The 19,900-nt window shown below is 40.7% G+C and overlaps 1 protein-coding gene and 1 long non-coding RNA gene across 3 annotated transcripts; one reads left to right on the top strand and one right to left on the bottom strand.

Annotated features, from left to right (window-relative positions):
- The first annotated feature begins 514 nt into the window (after positions 1-514).
- LOC311292516 lies at positions 515-3,600 on the top strand. The gene is made up of 5 exons (XR_014627732.1): positions 515-662; positions 1,863-2,078; positions 2,328-2,389; positions 2,471-2,518; positions 3,388-3,600. It is a non-coding gene; the product is annotated as an uncharacterized lncRNA (long non-coding RNA).
- Positions 3,601-4,963: 1,363 nt separating this feature from the next.
- On the bottom strand, positions 4,964-9,356 carry ftr93 (finTRIM family, member 93). Of its 2 annotated transcripts, none has more exons than XM_084411779.1 (6): positions 8,745-9,356; positions 8,382-8,477; positions 8,053-8,286; positions 7,643-7,811; positions 7,456-7,515; positions 4,964-5,973 (listed from the first exon to the last, which is right to left on the bottom strand). In XM_084411779.1, exons 1-6 carry the CDS (start codon positions 9,315-9,317, stop codon positions 5,435-5,437), a joined length of 1,671 nt encoding a protein of 556 aa, XP_084267905.1. In that variant the 5' UTR covers positions 9,318-9,356; the 3' UTR covers positions 4,964-5,434. The 2 variants fall into 2 exon arrangements, with proteins under 2 accessions (XP_084267905.1, XP_084267906.1); XM_084411780.1 differs by having other exon boundaries at positions 8,053-8,274.
- Between the last annotated feature and the right edge of the window lie 10,544 nt (positions 9,357-19,900).

The raw sequence follows: 19,900 nt of genomic DNA, 5'->3' as shown, positions 1-19,900 counted from the left end.
GTCCTTTAGTGAATATGTCAGCAACCATATCTTCAGTGATGCAGACTCCACTTGCAATTTACTTTACCACTAATAAAGTGGTACTTGATGTCAATGTATTTGGCACATCCATGAAATTGAGGGTTCTTTGTCATGCAGATAGCAGACTGATTATCTTCAAACATCAACGTCGGCCCTATTTGGTTTACCTTTAGATCTGTCATCAGTTGTCGCATCCAAACAGCTTCTTGAGCTGCGCTTGCCAACGCCATGTACTCAGCTTCAGCAGTGGAGAGAGCTACGCATGTCTGTTTCTTGCTTGTCCAACTCACAGCTGCTCCGCTGATTTGAAACATGTATCCTGACTAGGGATGTCATGATACCAAAATTCCAACCTTCTATGCACACACTATTATTATTATTAGTAGTAGTATTTTTAATACATGGAGACGTAGCTAAATCTACTGTACAGTAGCCTATATAATTATTTCTGTCAATTTCTTCAAGTTAAACCGAACTTTTATTTTGACGGGTTGCTCTGAAGACCTTTCAGTTTCTGTGTGTATGATATGAAGATAGTTTTTCTCAAGTGAAACGGTAAAATGCTCATGAAGTGACTCTCAGAGCAGCTCTGTAAATGAATTTCATCATGTCATCGTATGGCAGCAGAGACTAAAAACAGAGTGAGCGTCACTCGTGCTTCAGTGTGTGTGTGTGATGTAAATGAAATCGCGCGTCTGTGCCATTCATTCACACAGAGACAAGCAGAACATGCAGAGTTAATACTTAAATAGTCTTTTAGCGGTTTAATATACACAGACACTATATATATCGTGGTATATATCGGCTACAGTGCTCCTAGTAGAAAAGTTAGCCTGGAGCCCTGCACTTAGATAAACACGGAAGCGACTGAAAGCAGTTGCCTATTAGTGGGTACCGAATATGCCCGGTACTACAGAAATGCTGGTATCGTCACATTTTAAAAATTGCAGTACCGACTTGGTACTGAAGTACCGGTACTTTTGACAACACTAATCCTGACACAGATTTGCGATCATCTTGGTCTCCAGCCCAATCTGCATCTGAAAATTCAATGCATTCCTTTGGCTTGTTCTTGCTATACAGCAGATAGATTCAGAGTGCCATTCAGGTATCTCATGATTCGTTTGACAGCCATCCAATGATGCTTTGTGGGTTTAGCACAGAATCTTACAACATTGTTTACGGCATAAGCAATGTCTGGGGCCCGTTCTTTGTACGTTGCTTAAAACATCCGAGATCAAATGAGACATCCAAGATGATATCATCGGCCTAATGATGATCTGGCTAATTAGGCTCTTCGAACACACCTGCCAGTTATGATTAGTATAGCTGGATTGAGTTATCTGAGATAATTGCGCGTTCATGCGCTGGTTTAAAAGGGGATATGTATCGATAGTAGAAACATTGATCAGCAACGCTGCTATTGGCTGTTCACCATGGCCAAAGAGCGCGCACAGTTTTTCTCCGCAGCAAAGCAAGAGTTATTGCTTGAAGGTTATGCAGAATATGAAACCTTAATTAAAACGCCAGGGAACACCTCAAAGTGTGCAAAAGCCAGGAGAGAGGGCTGGCAAAAAGTAGCAGACAAATTAAATGCGTAAGTGCTCACCATGTTATGGTTCTATCACTTATTACAGTATATATTCTTGTATTTTAATAATTTCATAATTGCTTAATGTCAGAGCCACCTCAGGACCCACTAGAACATGGAAACAAGTAAAAGTGAAGTACAAGAATATTCTTCAAAATGGTAGAAAATATACTTTTCTGCTTCTACTGTTCTTTGTCTCTTTTACAAAAGAAAAACACAGTTAAATGATGTGTTTGTCTGTTTATAACAGCAACCAAGAAAAAGGCTGAGCTGAAAAAATCAGGTGGTGGTCCTGCTCCCCACATTATACCCCAGCAGAAGAGCTGGCCCTCTTAGCTCTATGAGGGTGGATAGAGCTTAGCTCTTTGTGAGCTCCACAAAGCTCCCATTGTGGTGGGCATCCCTGGGGGCAGCTCTTCCTCAGACCAACAGCCAGGGACCAGTAGCAGCAACACCTTTATTACTGGTAAATGAGCTTTAAATTATCTTGCTACACTGTAAAATATTTTTTTGCTGCATTAAATTAAGTAGGCCTATATAATCCAAATGGCAGGTACAGTAATTTCAACTGTTAAATATTGAGTAGTGATCAATTGCTTTGCCTTGTGAAAGTGAAAACTGCTGAACTTAATGTAAGAATATTTTGCCATGAGTTATTGATCACATTTGTTCATATAGTGTAGGTCATTGTAATGACATTGTGTCTTTTGTGCAGTTTTACACAATACACCAACACTTTTACCTGTTCCCAAGAAAGTGGTGGCTGAAATATGTGCAGTAAGTGGACTTTTTCTAACTTTACATCAAACGGGAAGAAAGTGCAACACTTTGTAATGCCCATTTGTTTCCATTGCACAGGACAGTGAAGAAACCCTCTCAGATGACTGTCCTTTGGAGGAAGTACTTGTAAGTGCATAAATAACTTTACTTAATTTATAGTTGTGTACATATTATTTCTGACTGCAATATGAGTTGCAGGAGGAAAGGCCTACTGCACAAAGTGATACAGAGGTGGGCAGTGTAGTAGCCTACTTTTACTTTTTATTTTTGTTGCATGAGGCTTGTGTTGACAGTTCTCTCTTTTTTTTTTTTTTTTTTTTAAACAATATCCGTACCCTATTTAAACGGAATCTACAACAGAAAATTTTGTATTTTGACCTGAAAAAAAACATTAATTAAGGGGAGAAATAGACCTTGACACCTTAAAGAAGAAAAAACTGGCACTAGAGATTGAAGTTGCTTGAAAAGGAACTTCAGAGTAAGTGCTAATACACTATTTCACACCGAGTACTATTGCTGACCTTGGATAACAATGTCAAGTCAAGTCATCTTCATTTATATAGCGCTTTTAACAATGTAGATTGTTTCAAAGCAGCTTTACAGAGATAAACGTATAATTTAAGGTAACAGAGATTGTTTTGGCTTTATAGCGGTTCTTTAATAAAGTTATTTTCCAGCTAACGTTAGTTTTGATTGATCCGCTTCCGTCGCAACGATCATTTGTTATTAAATTAGGGGCCGCTAAGACGAAACCATTCTCTCTACACAGACTTTAAACGCGATCCTGTGAGAAACGCTGATGGCGTTCACATGCGCATTAAGAATTGGTTCTATAGTTATGTGCTTTAATATATATATATATATATATATATATATATATATATATATTAAAAAATGGGGTATGGTGATGGTTCTCTGGGGCGATAAAGGTGTTACATGTGCATGTATTTTGACTGGTTACTATTTTCTTTCTTAATGTTTTGTCTGCCCTCTAGTGGTTGGAAATGTGTATTATCGGTGTCGTCTTATGAGCAGATTCTCTACACCTGTGGACGCATGGATATAAGGAGCCCCATTGTTACATCTGCTAGGCGGGACTGGTGCGGCGGTCGAGTGGCTCTCGTTTTCCTTGTTTCTGTTTCCCTATTCCTTTTACTCCCAAATTTTATGTTATGATTATTGTTTGTAAATAAAACCCCTATTGGACCGAGCCTTTCGTGTTGACCCTCTTTTGTGTTATGGCAATGGCCGTAACACTCCGGAAATACGTCATGCAAGTAAACAAGTAGGGGTGAGCAGGGCACAAACTAACACGAGGCTAGCTGTAACAAACATGGTTAAAAAAATTTCAACACATGCAAGTATAACAAAACTTAGAGTAATAACTAGTTGCCATATCAACAATATATATAGAAGAAAAAAATTGCGCTAAAAAATATTTGGAAGATATCACTGAACATTTACTTTACTTTCATAAAGTAAATAATGAAAATGAAAGTGTTAGGTTGTGCCACGCTATCCCCTACTCAAGTGCAACAACAGGCCCAGTGTTTCTTAGAACACAGCAATGACAATTTTGCATGTGCTTTATTTAAAAAAAAATAAAAAAAGTATTAGTATTTCATGATTACATTAACAAAAATTAAAGGTAATTTAAACATTAGTCACAATGTCGCAGGACAATTCATCAGCATGTGCACAGTCCATCAAACATCAGGTCACACTACTGTGTTATATTTTGTTTTACAAAGACTTTTACTCATTTGTAATGCAGCTTAAAGTGGTAATTTAATAAAAAATATGGGTAGAATACCTGTCACGGAGGCTGTGAAGCGACGATGAAAGGAGTAGGGCACAAAAACAGTTTAAACAGTTTTTAAGAAATCCACAACAGAACACTCAGAGTTTGTTCAGCTAGCTTCATGCAACAGGCCTCTGAGTTTCAGAGTAGGTTTGGAGTTGACAAATCCATACAAATACAACCTGGTTTAGATCAGATTCAATGGGCTCACAACGCTCAGTATAAACATCATCTGGCAACTCAGGGTTTGATCCAGATTTTGTGAACTCTGAAGCGCATGCACCTGAAAGTGTGACAGGTGCAGCAAACAGCCACTCACACGAAACATGAGGAGAGCGTGATTTGATTCACTTCTCGCCAGAGCCACGAAATGTAGTTCTCTTTGGAAGATTAAGAGATCGTTATGATAAATATCATGAAATTAAATGTATTTACAAGGCAGGAATAAACACTGCAGCTGCAGTGAAAGTTTGAGAAGGCAGCTGAACGAATATATCTGACTGTATCAATGCATGTGAATCAAACAAATAGGCCTTATAATTTGTAGTTTCACAAAGAGCTCAAAAGAATACTTGTAAACTTAATCTGTTAAAAAGCTTTATATATTAATGCATATATTAGATTTATATTCATTTAAAAGAAAATGTTAATATTGTCAATTAATAGAACAATTATATGAATATATTATATGAATTATACATAATTATAATTCATAAATATAAAAATAATAATTTGCAGCAAAAGATGAGCAATTTTGTCTCTAAAACTTTCACTATGAACTGCTTTAATTTGAAGCAAGAGATACAGGGGAAGTTGCCTTATTGCATCTTTACTCACAGCTGATTGGTCCAGTTTTGGTTTGTGATCTCTAACCTAGAATAAAACCTGCTTAGCTGTGTAACGCAAGTTACCATGGCAATGAACACAGGTAAAAACCAATCGCCCTTCTTGAGCCCTGAAAAACCAGTTTTCTCAAACTAATCTCAAACTTGCCTGGGTAGAAAGTGAAACCGGCCTCATGCAACAGGCCACTGGAGATCGCAGGAGATAACAAACACAACCACTTAAACATTGACGAAACCGGACAATGAAATGAACAAAACAGGGAGTATATATACTGTACAGAGAAGCAAACAGGGGAACTAAATGGGGCACAGGTGTAATTAATCAGGAAATTAACAAGGAAATACATCACAGGGAATCAGGAAACAGGGAAACCCAAACATAACGTGACAATATTTCTATATTGATAAATCACACAGTTTAAGTACTGTTCCATAATAAACTCTAAACCCAGGATAGAGAGGCTGAGTGAATGTGGTCTGGACTCTGTGGATGAGGGTCATTGTGTCAGAGACACTGTAGAAGGACAGAGTTCCTGCACTGTGATCCACATACACTCCTATTCTACAGGATGTTAGGGCTACAGGGAGTTCAGTCACTATGCTATTATGACTGTATGAGGAATAGGAAGAGAAGCACAAACTCCAGGAATGATCATTACATCCAAATAAGCACTCCCTCCTCTCAACCTCTCCCTTCCTGCAGATGTTCTTATATGACACTGCTATTTCCACAGAACCATTTTTACTCCGCTCAACCTCCCAGTAAGAGCGTCCACACACACTCTTTGTACACAACACCTGCTCCCAGTAATCAAATCTGTCTGGATTATCAGGATAGTCATAGAGTGCGTCACCCTGAGAAATCACTCTGTTCCCATCAGACAGGTGGAGGACTGGATTCACTGTGTTCAGATCCAGAGTCAACTGGCAGGAGTCTGATGGAGACAAAACAGGAAACAGGAGTTCAATCCTTCAGCTTGATGGATCTCATGTTTGTGTGTTTTAATTGCTTGAATCTCTCTGTTTTACATGCAAAGCAGGAATATTGTTTGGTTAAAATGCCACCAAGCAGATTGAAAAAGCACATCAAGCACATCCAAAAAATCATGTTGTTTTAATTTGAACCGTCAGTTCAAATTTCCAAAGAAATATGCTAATTGGTGGTGCAAAAGATGTTTATTGGTTGAGTAGATGGTAGTTTCAACCAAACTGGGCATGGGGGTGGGACTAGGCAACAATCATTCCTGTTTGGCTCAGAGGAACAAACCGCATGGGTTTCTTTGACGAATCAATGCTGATCAAAACTTCATGACGCAATCATGTTCACTACGGAGCCTCTGAATGTCCAAACGCAACAATCTCGATACCACAGAAAAGCTGTGACTCTCATCTTTACAAGACTGTTTCAAAGCATACAGATTGGATTAGCGGTTCAAATGTTATTAAACATTTAAGAACAATAGTTATTTTTAAGCCAAGGGACTTTAAATGGGGGTCCGCAGTTGTATTGCAAGGGTAATGCAAACCAATTTTTTGTTAAGAAATTAAAACATTGGCAAAAAAGAAACCGTCAAAAAGTCAAATTTGAATACAAGCACCTTCATACGAAAGCAAGAGCACCCTCAGTTGATAATGTTACTAAATGATGGCGAAATAACTGTAACCAGTCCGTTTTTGTGTTAGTGCTCTGTGGAAATTGTCAAATGTTTATGGATTGTTTTTTTTTACTTTAGTGCCTTTCAAGTACTTGACTTGGTGCAGTTTGTAAAGTTGTTGAGGTTTCTACTAAACTTTAAAAGAAACAAATGTGAGAACTCCAGATTTTCTAGCTAAGGATAAAAATCTTTGCCTAGTGTGTGGTGTAGTTGAAATCTTGTCTAAAACTTTAAAAGAGATCCTTGTGAGAGTGTTAGAAATAAAGTGTGAGAAGCAGGAGACTCAAGAAAAAGTCTCCATTTGATACTTTGGACTTTATGCATCCAACTGTATCCATACACTCTCATCTCATCCCTTTTCCCACATTCGTAGTAATGATACTATAACGCACTAAAGTGCTTCAGCACTGAAAGAGCATGCAGAGATTGCGATCCTACTAGTGAATGATGCAATAGAGACGGCCTCCGTAGCATTCGTTTCCATTTGGAATAGGCACACTTACCAAGTGTTATCCAATTAGTGCTGTACAAGGTAAAAAAAAAAAACCCGCAGTGATCGACATTCCCTGTCCTTTTTTCTTAGGGATCCCAATTCTTCGATCTGTTCTGACGTAACGCTGAACGTGACTGAGTGATAGGGAACGTCTCGGTTACTAATGTAAATGACTTCTTGAATCCCAGATTTTCAATGTGGTCTCAGATTTCTAAACCCCATGTTAAATCCACAGCTATCTGTGCTTGTATGCCTTCATAGTAACTTACATTGTAGGAACTCCTCCCTGGTCTCGGGGTGAGGAGAGGGAATGATCTCGACGCATTTCACTAAGGAAACAGTAGACATTTTCAGTTTAAAACAGGTCATCTACATCCAACGTATTGCACTGATTTTACATTATATTCCTGACATGAAATCATATTTTAGAGTGAAAATAAATGTCCTAGATTTTACCTGTATCAGATATAATGTCTATTTTGTCTTTACAAAAATCCTCAAGCTCCTTTCTCAGTTTAGAGACGGTTTCTCTTACATCATCAAAAGACAGCTGAGAAGCGACAGTCATGTGCAGTGCTGTGCAGTCTGTGGATTCCCATAGAGGATCAGACAGAGACTGCAAAGTCTACAGACACAAACAGAAACAAACATAATCTTCAAAATAAAGGTGAATAAATTAAGAAATATTAGAGTATTTCTCTCTGTTCACCATCACCTGACAACATTTATGCACTCATTAATTATGTCACAAATGTTAATTATATTTATAAAATGATACACATTAATTGATCCAAATTTCAGCAAATCTACTGAAAGTCTCCTGTAATATGAGATCTTATTGTGGTGTTTTTCTAGATCTCTGTTACCTGCAGGAAATGGATGTGATCCTGTGTGTGTGAAAGCTGCTCCAGCTCAGCGTCTCTCCTCCTCAGATCATCGATCTCCTGCTGCAGTCGCTCCATTCGTCCTTCAGCTCGACTCACTGCAGTCTTTTCCTGATCTCTGATCCGCCGTGTCACCTCAGAACGGCTTCTCTCGATGGATCGGATGAGCTCAGTGAAGATCCTATCACTGTCGTCCACTGCGGTCTGTGCAGAGCGCTGTTACACACACATCACAATCACACAGTGGCTTCAGCGGGACTGAGTAATGTATAGCTTCCCAAACATCTCCAACTTCTCTTCTCAAAACTCACCTTATGAGACTCCACATCATCTCTCAGCTCCTGAAGATCTTTCTCTCTCTGCTGGATTCTCTTTTGCCAATTTATCTGCATGTCCTTCAAGTCTCTCTGTAGAGAACAAAAAATACTGAAAAACGTTACATAATATACCACAAAATTGTCATGTAAAACACACAACTTTTTACATGACAATTTTGTGGTATATTATGTAACGTTTTTCAGTATTTTTTGTTCTCTACAGAGAGACTTGAAGGACAATTCAGTGATAGTAAAATAACTCAGTGGTTAATAATATATTGGTTTACATTTAAACATTGGCTTGATTTACAAAGCTAACAAAAGGCATAAGTTCCTGAGCAGTTCTTCAATCCTCACCTCTTTCTCTGCCCTCTGTAACGCAGTTGACACAGTGTCATGGTTTCGATGTTCATCCACCATACACAGCATGCAAATACATTTCTGATCAGTACGACAAAAAACCTCGAGAATCTTATCGTGTTTGTGGCAGATCATCTCCTGCAGTCTTCCAGTGGCATCGGTCACATTGTGTCGTTTACCAGGGTGAAACTCCTCATGACGCTCAAAATGAGTTTGACAGTAAGAATACAGGCACACCAGGCAGGACTTGACAGCTTTGTATTTACTTCCAGTGCAGATGTCACACTGCACATCTCCAGGTCCAGCAGGAACAGCAGTTTGGAGTTTAGTTGTCTTCAGTTTCTCCAACATTTCAGCAAACAGCACGTTCTTGAATAAAGCAGGTCTTGGACTGAAGGTCTGTCTGCACTGAGGACAGCTGTAGACCCTCTTCTGATCCTCCTGATCCCAGCAGTCTGTAATACATCTCATACAGTAACTGTGTCCACATGGGATAGTCACTGGATCCTTCAGGAGATCCAGACACACTGGACAGCTGAACTGGTCCACTGAAATACTGGCTTCCGCCATTTTACTGAATGTACACACGGTTATAAAACTGCAACGATATGCGCATGGCAACAGTGCTTAAGTTTCGGTTTCTGGTTGTGTGAGACGTTGAAAACAGGTGTGTCTGTAAATTTCCAGATAATAAAAATGTCCACTAGGTGTCAGCCTCATACAGACAATGAGAGCTAGTGCTAAAAGTTGCCCCATAACACGTGATAGTAATGGAAAGGTCGGATCATTTTACTGACTCGGATCTTTGAATCTTTTTTCAAGTCATTTCGGTCATTTCAGCAGAATATAATGAAAATGTTACGTGTTTATAGCCAAATTCCCCAAACACATCAAATGTTGATCACATTTAGAATAAGACAAAAATTGCAATGCAAGGACAAGGACAAATTATGAGAAACAGAATCGATTAATTCATTGCTTGTCTGGGTCTTTAGGATATCCAGTCTGTTAGTTTACCTCACCTCCTGATCTGAGTCTCTCGTTCGTACCGTGACATCCTCATAAACTAAGCCTTTTCATAAAATACTTTTTTTATTGATAGTTCATGTCGCCAGTCTTTCGGATTCGAGTCATTCGTTCATCACGTGACAGCTACATAAGCTCTGTGACTGTTAGCACAACAAAAGGGTCAAGGTTTGGCTGCTTTAGGGGCCGCTCACATATCGCGCATAAAAACGCGTCGAAAACGCTAGGCGCGCCGCGTTCTCCTTTTTCCAAAGCGCTCGGGTGGTTGCGCTCCGGAGGCGTCTGTCGTTGCTAAGCTTGGTTCTTGTCACGTGACCTGCGGTGCGCTTGCGGCATTCTGAAAAGTTGAGATGTTTTTATCTCGATGCGGCGCGGACGCGCTTGGAAAAAACGAGCGCGTCGCACCGCGACCGCGTCGCTTCCATTATGAGCGCGCATACCGCGCGGCTACATTTGAAATAACTAACTTGCGCGCGCAAAAGACGCGATATGTGAGCGGCCCCTAACATGGTATTCTAACGAAATAATAAAAAAAAAATATTTTTTTTTTTTTTGCAAGTAACATATTGCTAATATATTACTATCAGATGCAGTAGTTTATATACTGTAAATACAGTACTTTGATTTTCCTTTGTTTTATTCACACCTTTGATATTTCATCAAGCACTATTTATGCTGCAACTCTGAGACAGCTGTCATAAGGTTAGAGATATTTTCATAAAGTAAATATTGAAAGGGTTTGTTTGTTTTACTCCTTTTTTAGATCATCATAATTTCCAAAATGTTAATGGATACATTTCTAATGTTTAAAATTCTATATGTTTAAGATAGGCCTATTTATATATTAAGACGGGGGAAACAAAATCCATACATTGAAAAAACAAACAAAAAAAACGTAGTGTAATAAAGGCATGGTTAAAAAAAAAAAAAAAGTTTCTTAGACTTTTGTCCAATTAAATTAAGAATTTTTTTTTGCTTCAATACAGAACATCAGCATTGTGATGTTTCGTAAAATTATTATAATCCACAGCTCTATTAGCTTCTTTTAAGATTTTGTTAGTTTAGTTACCAAAGCATGTGATGTAAGGGCAAACATGTAAAAGTAGAGCGAATGCTTAAAACTATAGAAAGCAAAGGGCAAATTATTGCATGTTTGCGAGGATATTGAAGGGTTGAGATTATGCATGGCCGTGCTGTGCTTAATCGAGTGCTGTTACTACATTTCAGTAAACATGTTAGTGAAGGTGATTTGCAGAGGAGCCCAGAAGTATGTTATCATCAGTTTCACCAGGAAGGTTTGAAGGCTGTTTTTATACTGTATTATTCATTTCATTTTAAAAAGCATTGTTGACTACATACACATAAGGTTGCCCTACAAATAAAGCTGATCCGTCAGTTTGACTGGATGAGCTGTCAATTTTCCTTCATGATTTATTTTCAGACATGATGAGGATAACGTAACACTTGGTATTTTAACTTGACATGTTATAACAAAAATATCTAGGCGTATGGCAAGAGCTCTTTTCAGTCGCTGCTTTCTTTTCCTCATGATTGTTTTCTTTTTTCCCTTTGCAATCTGCTGTAACAGTATGAAAGGACAACATATACTGCACATTTTTGGTCTGTTCTTGCGAATTTAATTTACGATATATTCCGTTAATACTTCACTGGAATGCATGAAGAATCTCTCGTTATTCTCCTCAAATCCTCGCGTCTCTTTCCAGGTTTGTTGTCACAGGTAAATATATACTTCACCATATACTTCCTGATAAAGCTAAGTGAGTGGTGGAGTGACCACAGCCGTGGGCAGCCGCGAGCATCGGGCTTGAGTGGAACCCTCCACCCTGTCCTGAGTGCTCGCGGCTGGACGATTGGTTTTTGGGTGCTGTGAGTGCAGACTCCCGTCAGCGCCCGCCCCCAATACCTTTCTTCCCGGAGGTGCATGAGGATACCATGAGGTCCTGGAAGTATTCATTGTCCTCCCGTGATCGCTCGTCGACCTTCTCCTCCTTTCCTCTCCTCGATGGGGCTGCGGCCAAATGTACACTGGGGTTCCCCCGGTGGAACGTTCTGTTGCGATGCAGCTGTGTCCTCAGAGCGCTTCCTCCCGTGGTGACCCAAAGCACCCCTCCAAAGCCTGTAGGTTTTCGTCGACTCTCGTCACGAAGTCCTATAGAGCCTCTTTGCATGCCATGGCCATCCTGCAGGTTTATCAGGCACGGATGCTCAGGGACATGCACGAAGGCAAGACTGACCCAGGGCTCTTTGATGAGCTGGGCCAGGTGATGTCCACTAACGTGGTCCAGGAGAGACACCTGTGGCTCAACCTGGCCGATATGAGAGGCTACCATCACTTCGGCTAGAGCATTGTCCACGCGACATGCTTATGCCTTGAAGTGGAACCTCTTCATCACCTGGTGCTCTTCTCGCCAAGAAGACCCCAGAAAATGCCCGATCAGTGTCGTGCTTTCCTTCCTGCAAGATGGGTTGGAGTGAAGGCTGTCTCCCTCTACTCTCAAAGTTTATGTTGCCGCTATCTCCGCACATCACGATGCAGTTGAAGGTAAGTCCGTTGGGAAGCACGACCTGGTCATCAGGTTCCTGAGAGGAGTGAGGAGACTAAATCCTCCTCGTCCTCCTCTCGTACCCTCTTTGGATTTCGCAGTGGTTCTATCCACCCTGCAGAGTGCTCCCTTTGAGCCTTTGCAATCAGTCAAGCTTAAGTTCCTGTCATTGAAGACAGCGCTCCTGGTTGCATTGGCCTCCATCAAGAGGGTAGAGGACCTGCAGGCATTTTCGGTTGACGAAGCGTGCCTGGAATTCGAGCCGGCCTATTCTCACGTGATCCTGAGACCCCGGCCTGGATACGTGCCCAAGGTTCCCACCACTCCCTTTCGAGATCAGGTGGTGAACCTGCATGCGCTGCCCTTGGAGGAGGCAGACCCAGCCTTGGCACTGCTCTGTCCAGTGCCCTCCGTGCTTACGTAGACAGAACGCAGTGTTTCAGGACCTCAGACCAGCTCTTTGTCTGTTATGGTGGAAAGCTGAAGGGAAAGGCTCTCTCCAAGCAAAGGTTGTCTCAGTGGATAATAGACGCCATTGCTTTGGCATACCAGCAGCAAGGTCGACCATGCCCTCTTGATGTGAAGACCACTCAACCCGGAGTGTGGCTTCCTCTTGGGCTCTAGCGCATGGCGCCTCGCTAACAGACATCTGCAGAGCTGCAAGCTGGGCAACACCTACCACATTTGCAAGATTCTACAATCTCCAAGTGGAGCCCGTATCCTCCCGTGTACTCGCTTCAACTAGCCGGTAACTAGGATCTGCTCAGGTGTCTTCGCTTGCTCCCCATTCCAGTCCTCAGACTGGATACGTGCAATATTCTCCTCAGGTGAGCTTCCCCAAGAAGCCCTGAGTTCCTCCAGCACTGTTGACGTCAACGCCAGAGTTATGCCTGCGGCAGCTTTCGCGTTGGCTAGGTGCCTCCATGTGCATGGTTCCCCCTTGGGCAACCCCCACATGTGTATTTCCACTGTAAGCCTCTCTCGAGCGTGTGTCTTTCCCTTGGCAAGCCACCTTGCCACCCCTGGGGTTGAAAGATTCCACCCTGCGGGCTGGATACCCCAGTGTTCTTCCATATGCAGCCCGCTCACGGGTCATATGTGTATTCTGTAAGTCCTCCCTTCGGGCAGGCATTATGTTGCATACTTCCACTGAGATGTGCTTACCAGTGTACCTTGGTATTCCTTTGTTAAGTAGGAGTCCTTCATCCGTGCCAGTCTCACGACAGGGAGCTCAGGCTTACGCAGGGCACTGGAAGACAGCCGAGGTGGCATGATTAGACTGGGAACCCTATTCGTCGTCATGACGACGTTACGCCTCCCTGCCACTTCCGCTGTACCGCTGGAATGCCTGAGTTCAGTCTCGGCTCCTCAGCGAGAAAACATAACTGCATGTTGCCAGCGTACTTCCTTATATACCCACGAGGTGGGGCGGAGTTACGCTATGCAAATTCGGCAGACCCATGGCATTTTCTTGCCATTGGCTCGTTTTGTATTCTCAAAGGTGAGAGGCTTTCTAAGCGAAACCCCATTCGTCGTCACAACGTAACGTCTCTGTTCCCTACTCAGGGAACAAGGGTTACATACGTAACCGAGACATTCTCATTTGTAAGTCGCTTTGGATAAAAGCGTCTGCTAAATGAATAGATGTAAATGTAAGTTGTCTGTATATAATTAAAATAGACTAATAGCTCAAGACGACACTAGTTTGTGGAGCTGCATGTTGCATGCTTTGAATGGTGCTCTACACTCAACTGAAATTAATTTTAATACACAACCCTCATATTTTTTTTATCAAAGGTTATCATAAATGTTAAGCTTCAGTTGCATTAACGGTTGTGTCACGATCATCAGCTGGAGTGCCCTGGTTGTCCACAAGAGGGCCCTCCCCTCATGGAATGCTCATCCTCATGGAGCCATTCACATATGGATTACAATTCCCAGAACTCACTGCCTGGACTCATCTTCCATTATTGTTTTCAGCTTTTCCTCATTACCTCAATCACTTATTGCTGAGTCTTGCATGTGTCTAACTGCATTTCTGAGTGCTTTTGTATCCTGTCTTTTGAACAAACCAGGAGTGTCCAGTGGTCAGTCTAATTGACTGACCCTACCAGCACATCATATACAGCATACAGGTATAAATGTGGAGTTCCAATAACAGATTACTAAATTATCTGAGAACATGAAAGATACTTGTATGTAGTGGTGGGCAGATCGAGGCTTCGTGGAACACTGAAACGGTTGAAGCAAATGTGCCGAGGCTTAGAAACAATCTGACACCGTCTCCACGCTGACCCCTAGTGCTCAGAACAGTGTAAATGCAACAAAAAACCCTGCCAAACATGCATAAAAACATATTTTATAAATGTATTGCATTTTTTTTTTATTGAAAGTAAAATCTTTCAAATGCAATTATCTAATCATCTAATAAGACTATCAATTGTCTATATGTTCTTTTATCAATTGTCAGGGTTTGTTTTGTTTGTTCTATGAATGGCTCAGCTAAACAGGCCAATAAGAGACTATTAACTACCACTATTCATTTGAATTATACTAATGTCTAATTAAAATATCTACAAATGTATAAAGCTGATCAGAGATCTGGTAAAACCCACAGACACTTGTTCAATGGTTCTCAGTGACTCCTCGTGATTCATTGGTTGACAGAGATAATCGCCCTCAGTAACGAAGCCTCGTTTACTGAAATCACGTTACTCTGGTAGTTTGATACACGCTACAAACCATTGATTCGGAACAAAAGATTTGTAAAGGTTTCGAAGCTTCATGAGGCAGTATTTTGAAATTGCCATCACTACTTGTATGGCATCAGGAATTTTACCCTTTTCGTTGAACTGGCCTTCCTCTTCCAAATATTTGTGACTTGAAAGGAATCCAGGGAATCCAGGACTAATGTCCTGCCTGAATAATTTCTCACAAGGCAGGCAGGTACACATTTAATAACCTGTGGTCATAAAGAATGATTACAGACTTGCAATGTAGGACTGTATGCCTATGGAATATTTAACAGAATACCGTCTATTCTAAAGGTAACATGACAACGAACGATAGAAAATCGTATTAATCATATTAACTGCAGCATGAACCTCACTTCAAGTTTCTCCCCAGGTTTGAGGCATTCCAAATCCCAGGGAAAGAGCTTGTATGGGCAAACTTTACTGCAAAGTTTCCCACCCATTTTCCCTGCCCAAATAAGCCTGCCTGACTTCAAATAAGTTAGATGTATTGTGCTTGCCTCATAATTGTCTGGCACCTCATATGGTTATCTTGCCTCACAGCCAAACATTAAAAAGTAGGGCGAGAATTTGGTGGTTACTTGTTTTTTAGTTCGGAGACAGAACATTGCAGTCTCCAAAAAAATCTCTCCATGTTGTCTGGCTGTTTTCCCACCAGCTTGCTCAAAAACCTGGGAAAAAAAAGTCTTACGGTTTATCAGCTATAGTGAAACAATGTGTAAGACTTTCAATTAAATGTACCTGATAAATGAGTAAATATACAATAAACAGACAAGAGCAGATGCATTCTTCATCTGCCATTCATGTACTAAGTTTTATCATAGTTAAATGGTCAATTTCATACCTCTGACTTGTGCCATTTAATCTTTCAACCAGTCCGTGTGTCTGCAGGTGGAATGGGGCACATAAACTTCTTTGTGTAAGTACTTTGTGGACACCCATATTGATTTATATACAAACCAACACAAGACTTTAATTATTAATATTTTTCCAATTATTCAAACCTTAATGGGGTAAATCTCTAACCTTGTTCACAAATTATGTGCCTTGATCAGTCAAAAGCCTTTTTGGGGCACCAAATCTGTAAAACAGCTTGACAATGCAGGCTGTTACCTCCTCTGAACTCTTTATCGGGAAAGCCTCACACAACTCTGTGAAATAGTCTACCATTACACAAATGTACTGGTTGCCCTCCTTAGTTAGTGTGAGCTTTCCCACTAAATCCATGCCAACAATGCCCCGTGGCTCAGCCACCTGACAAAAAACCACATACTCAAGATGCATTGTTACTTTCTTAAAGTGAGAATATTCTTCCTTACACAAACACACAACTTACCTCAATAGAGGTATATTCAGCTTGTTTTTTCTGGCATGCTGCACAGTGCATAACATGAATTTTGTTGTTTCATTTCATTTTGATTTTGAGCTAGGAAAGTATTAAGACATGAATGTCAGTTAATTGCAGTCACCCAGGTTTTAATCTCAACGGTCATGGCAGGCCAATAAAACCTTTTACTAATGGCATCAGTTGTCTTCTGAACACCAATCGGACTGCTGTGGAACTCATCAAATGCCCATTTGGCCTCCTCTATTGAATCCAAAACTTTGGCCAGTACACCCTCTCCTCTTCACCATATATAGTATAAAACCTCATCTAAAAGTAGTAAGTTTGGGCCATGAAGAGACTATCAAGAGAAATCACTAAGTGTGACTTAACTCACCTTTGATTGTGAAGTTCCATGCCCTTCTAAGAAGGACATATTTTAAATTTTTAGAAACACCATGATGAACCTTTCCAGATTTTTTTTTCAATTCATACAAGGTTTTAAACATTTCCTTATACATATTGACAGCCGAAATTCAAAAAAGATGGGTAGGTTTGTGTATATGAATTGTGGTCTTGAGACTCATTATCCTTATAACACATCACCATTGCTCATTGAATGTTGAATACTTCACAAATTGCTTCACAAACGATATGCAATTAATCATTTATTGGCTAGAGCTGTGTAAAATAGCAAATTGAACAGAAATGCAGGTCAGAAAAGAAATTTCTCAGGTGTGGTGGGTCATGGAAATATAATTAAAAAAATAGTGTAATTAATAGATCTGCATATAAACCATGTTAATCACACATTTCTTTCTGTGATTAAATACGATTAATCGGAATTAAACATTTATTATATTTTATAATGTAATAATTTCACAGTTAATCTCCAAATTGATGTAGAAACAACATAAAGACAGTATATTTTAAATATTTGTCTGACAGGTAGGAAACATACAGAAATTGAATATCAAACTCCTATAGATTAATCCTTATTAAAGTTACGAAAGTTATTTAGTCAAGAGCAGTGAGTAATTGTCTCTGTTCCCTTTGTTCTTTGATTAACTTTACTGACAGACAGAATTAGTGGCTGCTCTCACTTAAAGACCAGCCGCTGCTGAACATGAAGCGAATCTCAATTGTGTCTCATTTTCTCACAACTCTTTACGTTCATTTAAGACGTTATTTAACTCATTTATGACTCACTACTCTTATGAGGATACTCGACAAAACAGACATTTTGGCATAATTGCGTGTGTAATTGTTCGTTCAAGCTGAAAGAGAACTCGATTCTGGCATGCGTCTTCCTGTGCGTCCTGTGCATGTCAGACAGCGCATTCAATTAGTCTTGGCTTGAATGGTTTAAAAGCATTTGCATGAATAAGAGCGTGATCATATATAATGTGACGCTAGCCAAAGGATGACAGAAAAAAATGTATGCTGTGTTAATTGTGTTAAATATTTACCACTGAGTCTTCTCCTCTCATTTCTACCAGAAAGACTCGGGAGGCAAAATAATGTAACAAGTATGCATTTATTAACAGCCCAGCAAGCATTATGATATTAAGTTCTTTGGCGTAGGCCCCGTCCGTAGCTCGCAATCCGAGGGTACGGAATCTGCATTTCCTGCCTGAAGACGAAGACAGGGGCGCAGCCGACCCCCTGGGAGGTATGGGAAGGGACCATGCTGGTGGTGGTGGGGGAGGATGGAGGTGAATGTTGGCGTCAGCATCTGTTAACTCAGACATCTGTAAGTACTGATTTTTTATACTACAAGTATTAGAACATGATTGGATAGATGAGAAGGTAATAAGTGACATAACAATTGAGTCTTCCTGGCAGAACTTACGCTAAAGCTTTCATTTCTACCAGAAAGACTCGGGAGGCAAAATAACGTAACAAGTATGCATTTATTAACAGCCCAGCAAGCATTATGATATAAAGTTATTTGGTGTAGGCTCCATCCGTAGCTCGCAATGCAAGGGTACGGAATTTGCATTTCCTGCCTTTAGACCAAGCGGCAACCTCCCCGTCTCTCTCTTGAAACCAACACGGAAGTGAGTTAAACTGCAATTCGTTGACTGGCCGCTTGAGGCTGTTGTCAGAAGTGAGTCAAATCTGTATCTCCCCCATGTTAAAATGCCAAATTTTACAGCAGAAAAAAACGTGTTTAAAGCCTGGTGTCTGTATGTGGATTTGGTCTATACAGCTAATTTTGCCCTTCATAACAACTGTGAGGGGGGTGAATTATTTTATAACTCGTCCGTTTAGTTGATTAATATTTAAATTTAAGGGTGTGGCCAAGCCACTTGAGTGACAGATGGATTGCCGCTGTCAGTGCTAGCCGTCACTTCACCTCAGCAATGTTAGCTGCTGAACTTGCCATCTCTGCAGTGTTTGTGCTTTTTTTCGGGATTATTATTTCATACAATTTAATACTTGGGTAACAAAGCCCACGTCTTTGGATTCCGTCGTTATCGTTCGAGAGAACAACCAGCGCTGTATTTCAGTTGTTTTCCTCTGTGAACATGCACTAATGGATGTCTGACAATTTCGTTGCTTTTTGGGGTTTTCAAATTTAAAACGTCAATAAATGCTCGTTCGTTCTGCTCCCATGGAACAGATGGATTATAATATGCTTATGTAAGTTACCGTCAGATTAAATCATGCGGGCGTCGGCGCTTTCTCCGTCCGTGAATGAATGCGGATTTTCTAGCGCATTTACTTGCACTTCAAAGGCAATATATCTATGGTTTAACGGTTAAACCATAACCCATTTGAGAGACGGCCAACATCAGAATTTAAAATGGACTGAATAAGCTCTCTACGAACTTGAGCGATGCCGCGCTGACGGACCATGAAAGAGTGACGGACATGTATGCACATAAATCACTGTGACACACAAACACTCTCGAAGTAATACACAGTCTCACTTGTAGCCATGTCTTTTAACTATTATAATATTTCGAAGGGCAAAAATAGGAACGTTTAATTGGCTTTACATCATCAGCTAACTCGATCACGTCGAGCTAGGTGATTTCAGATAGCCAGGCTCCTCAGCCCCACTCACGCCCCGCCTGTTTGTCTATTTTCTGTTATCCGGCAGTGACGCAAGGCCAAGATGGCGACGGCCGGCTCCGCCCACTTTAGGCTTCAAAAATGCTCTTCAGAAACCTACGGGTGACGTCACGGACACTACGTCCATATTTTTTTACAGTCTATGCTTTAGACAAAGGCAGGGGCGCAGCCGACCCCCAAGAATAGGTGGAGGAAATAATTCCACCCGTACGGAGCCCACCCCCAAAGAACTGAAAAGAAAAAGTACACCCACCAGTCGTGTATCCTGTGGTTCCTAAAACATAGAAAGTAAAATGAGCATGACAAACATGGCAACATGGAAGGCCTCATAGACCAATAACTTAATTAGTAAAAAGGGTCACTTTCATCATTGTGAGAAACCGTGAACCTGTAAGGTTCTACATG

The sequence above is a fragment of the Rutilus rutilus genome (assembly GCF_951802725.1).
Source record: "Rutilus rutilus genome assembly, chromosome: 6".
Taxonomy (NCBI): domain Eukaryota; kingdom Metazoa; phylum Chordata; class Actinopteri; order Cypriniformes; family Leuciscidae; genus Rutilus; species Rutilus rutilus.
Note: the sequence above shows the minus strand (reverse complement) of the source record. Positions and strands in the feature narration are given on the sequence as shown.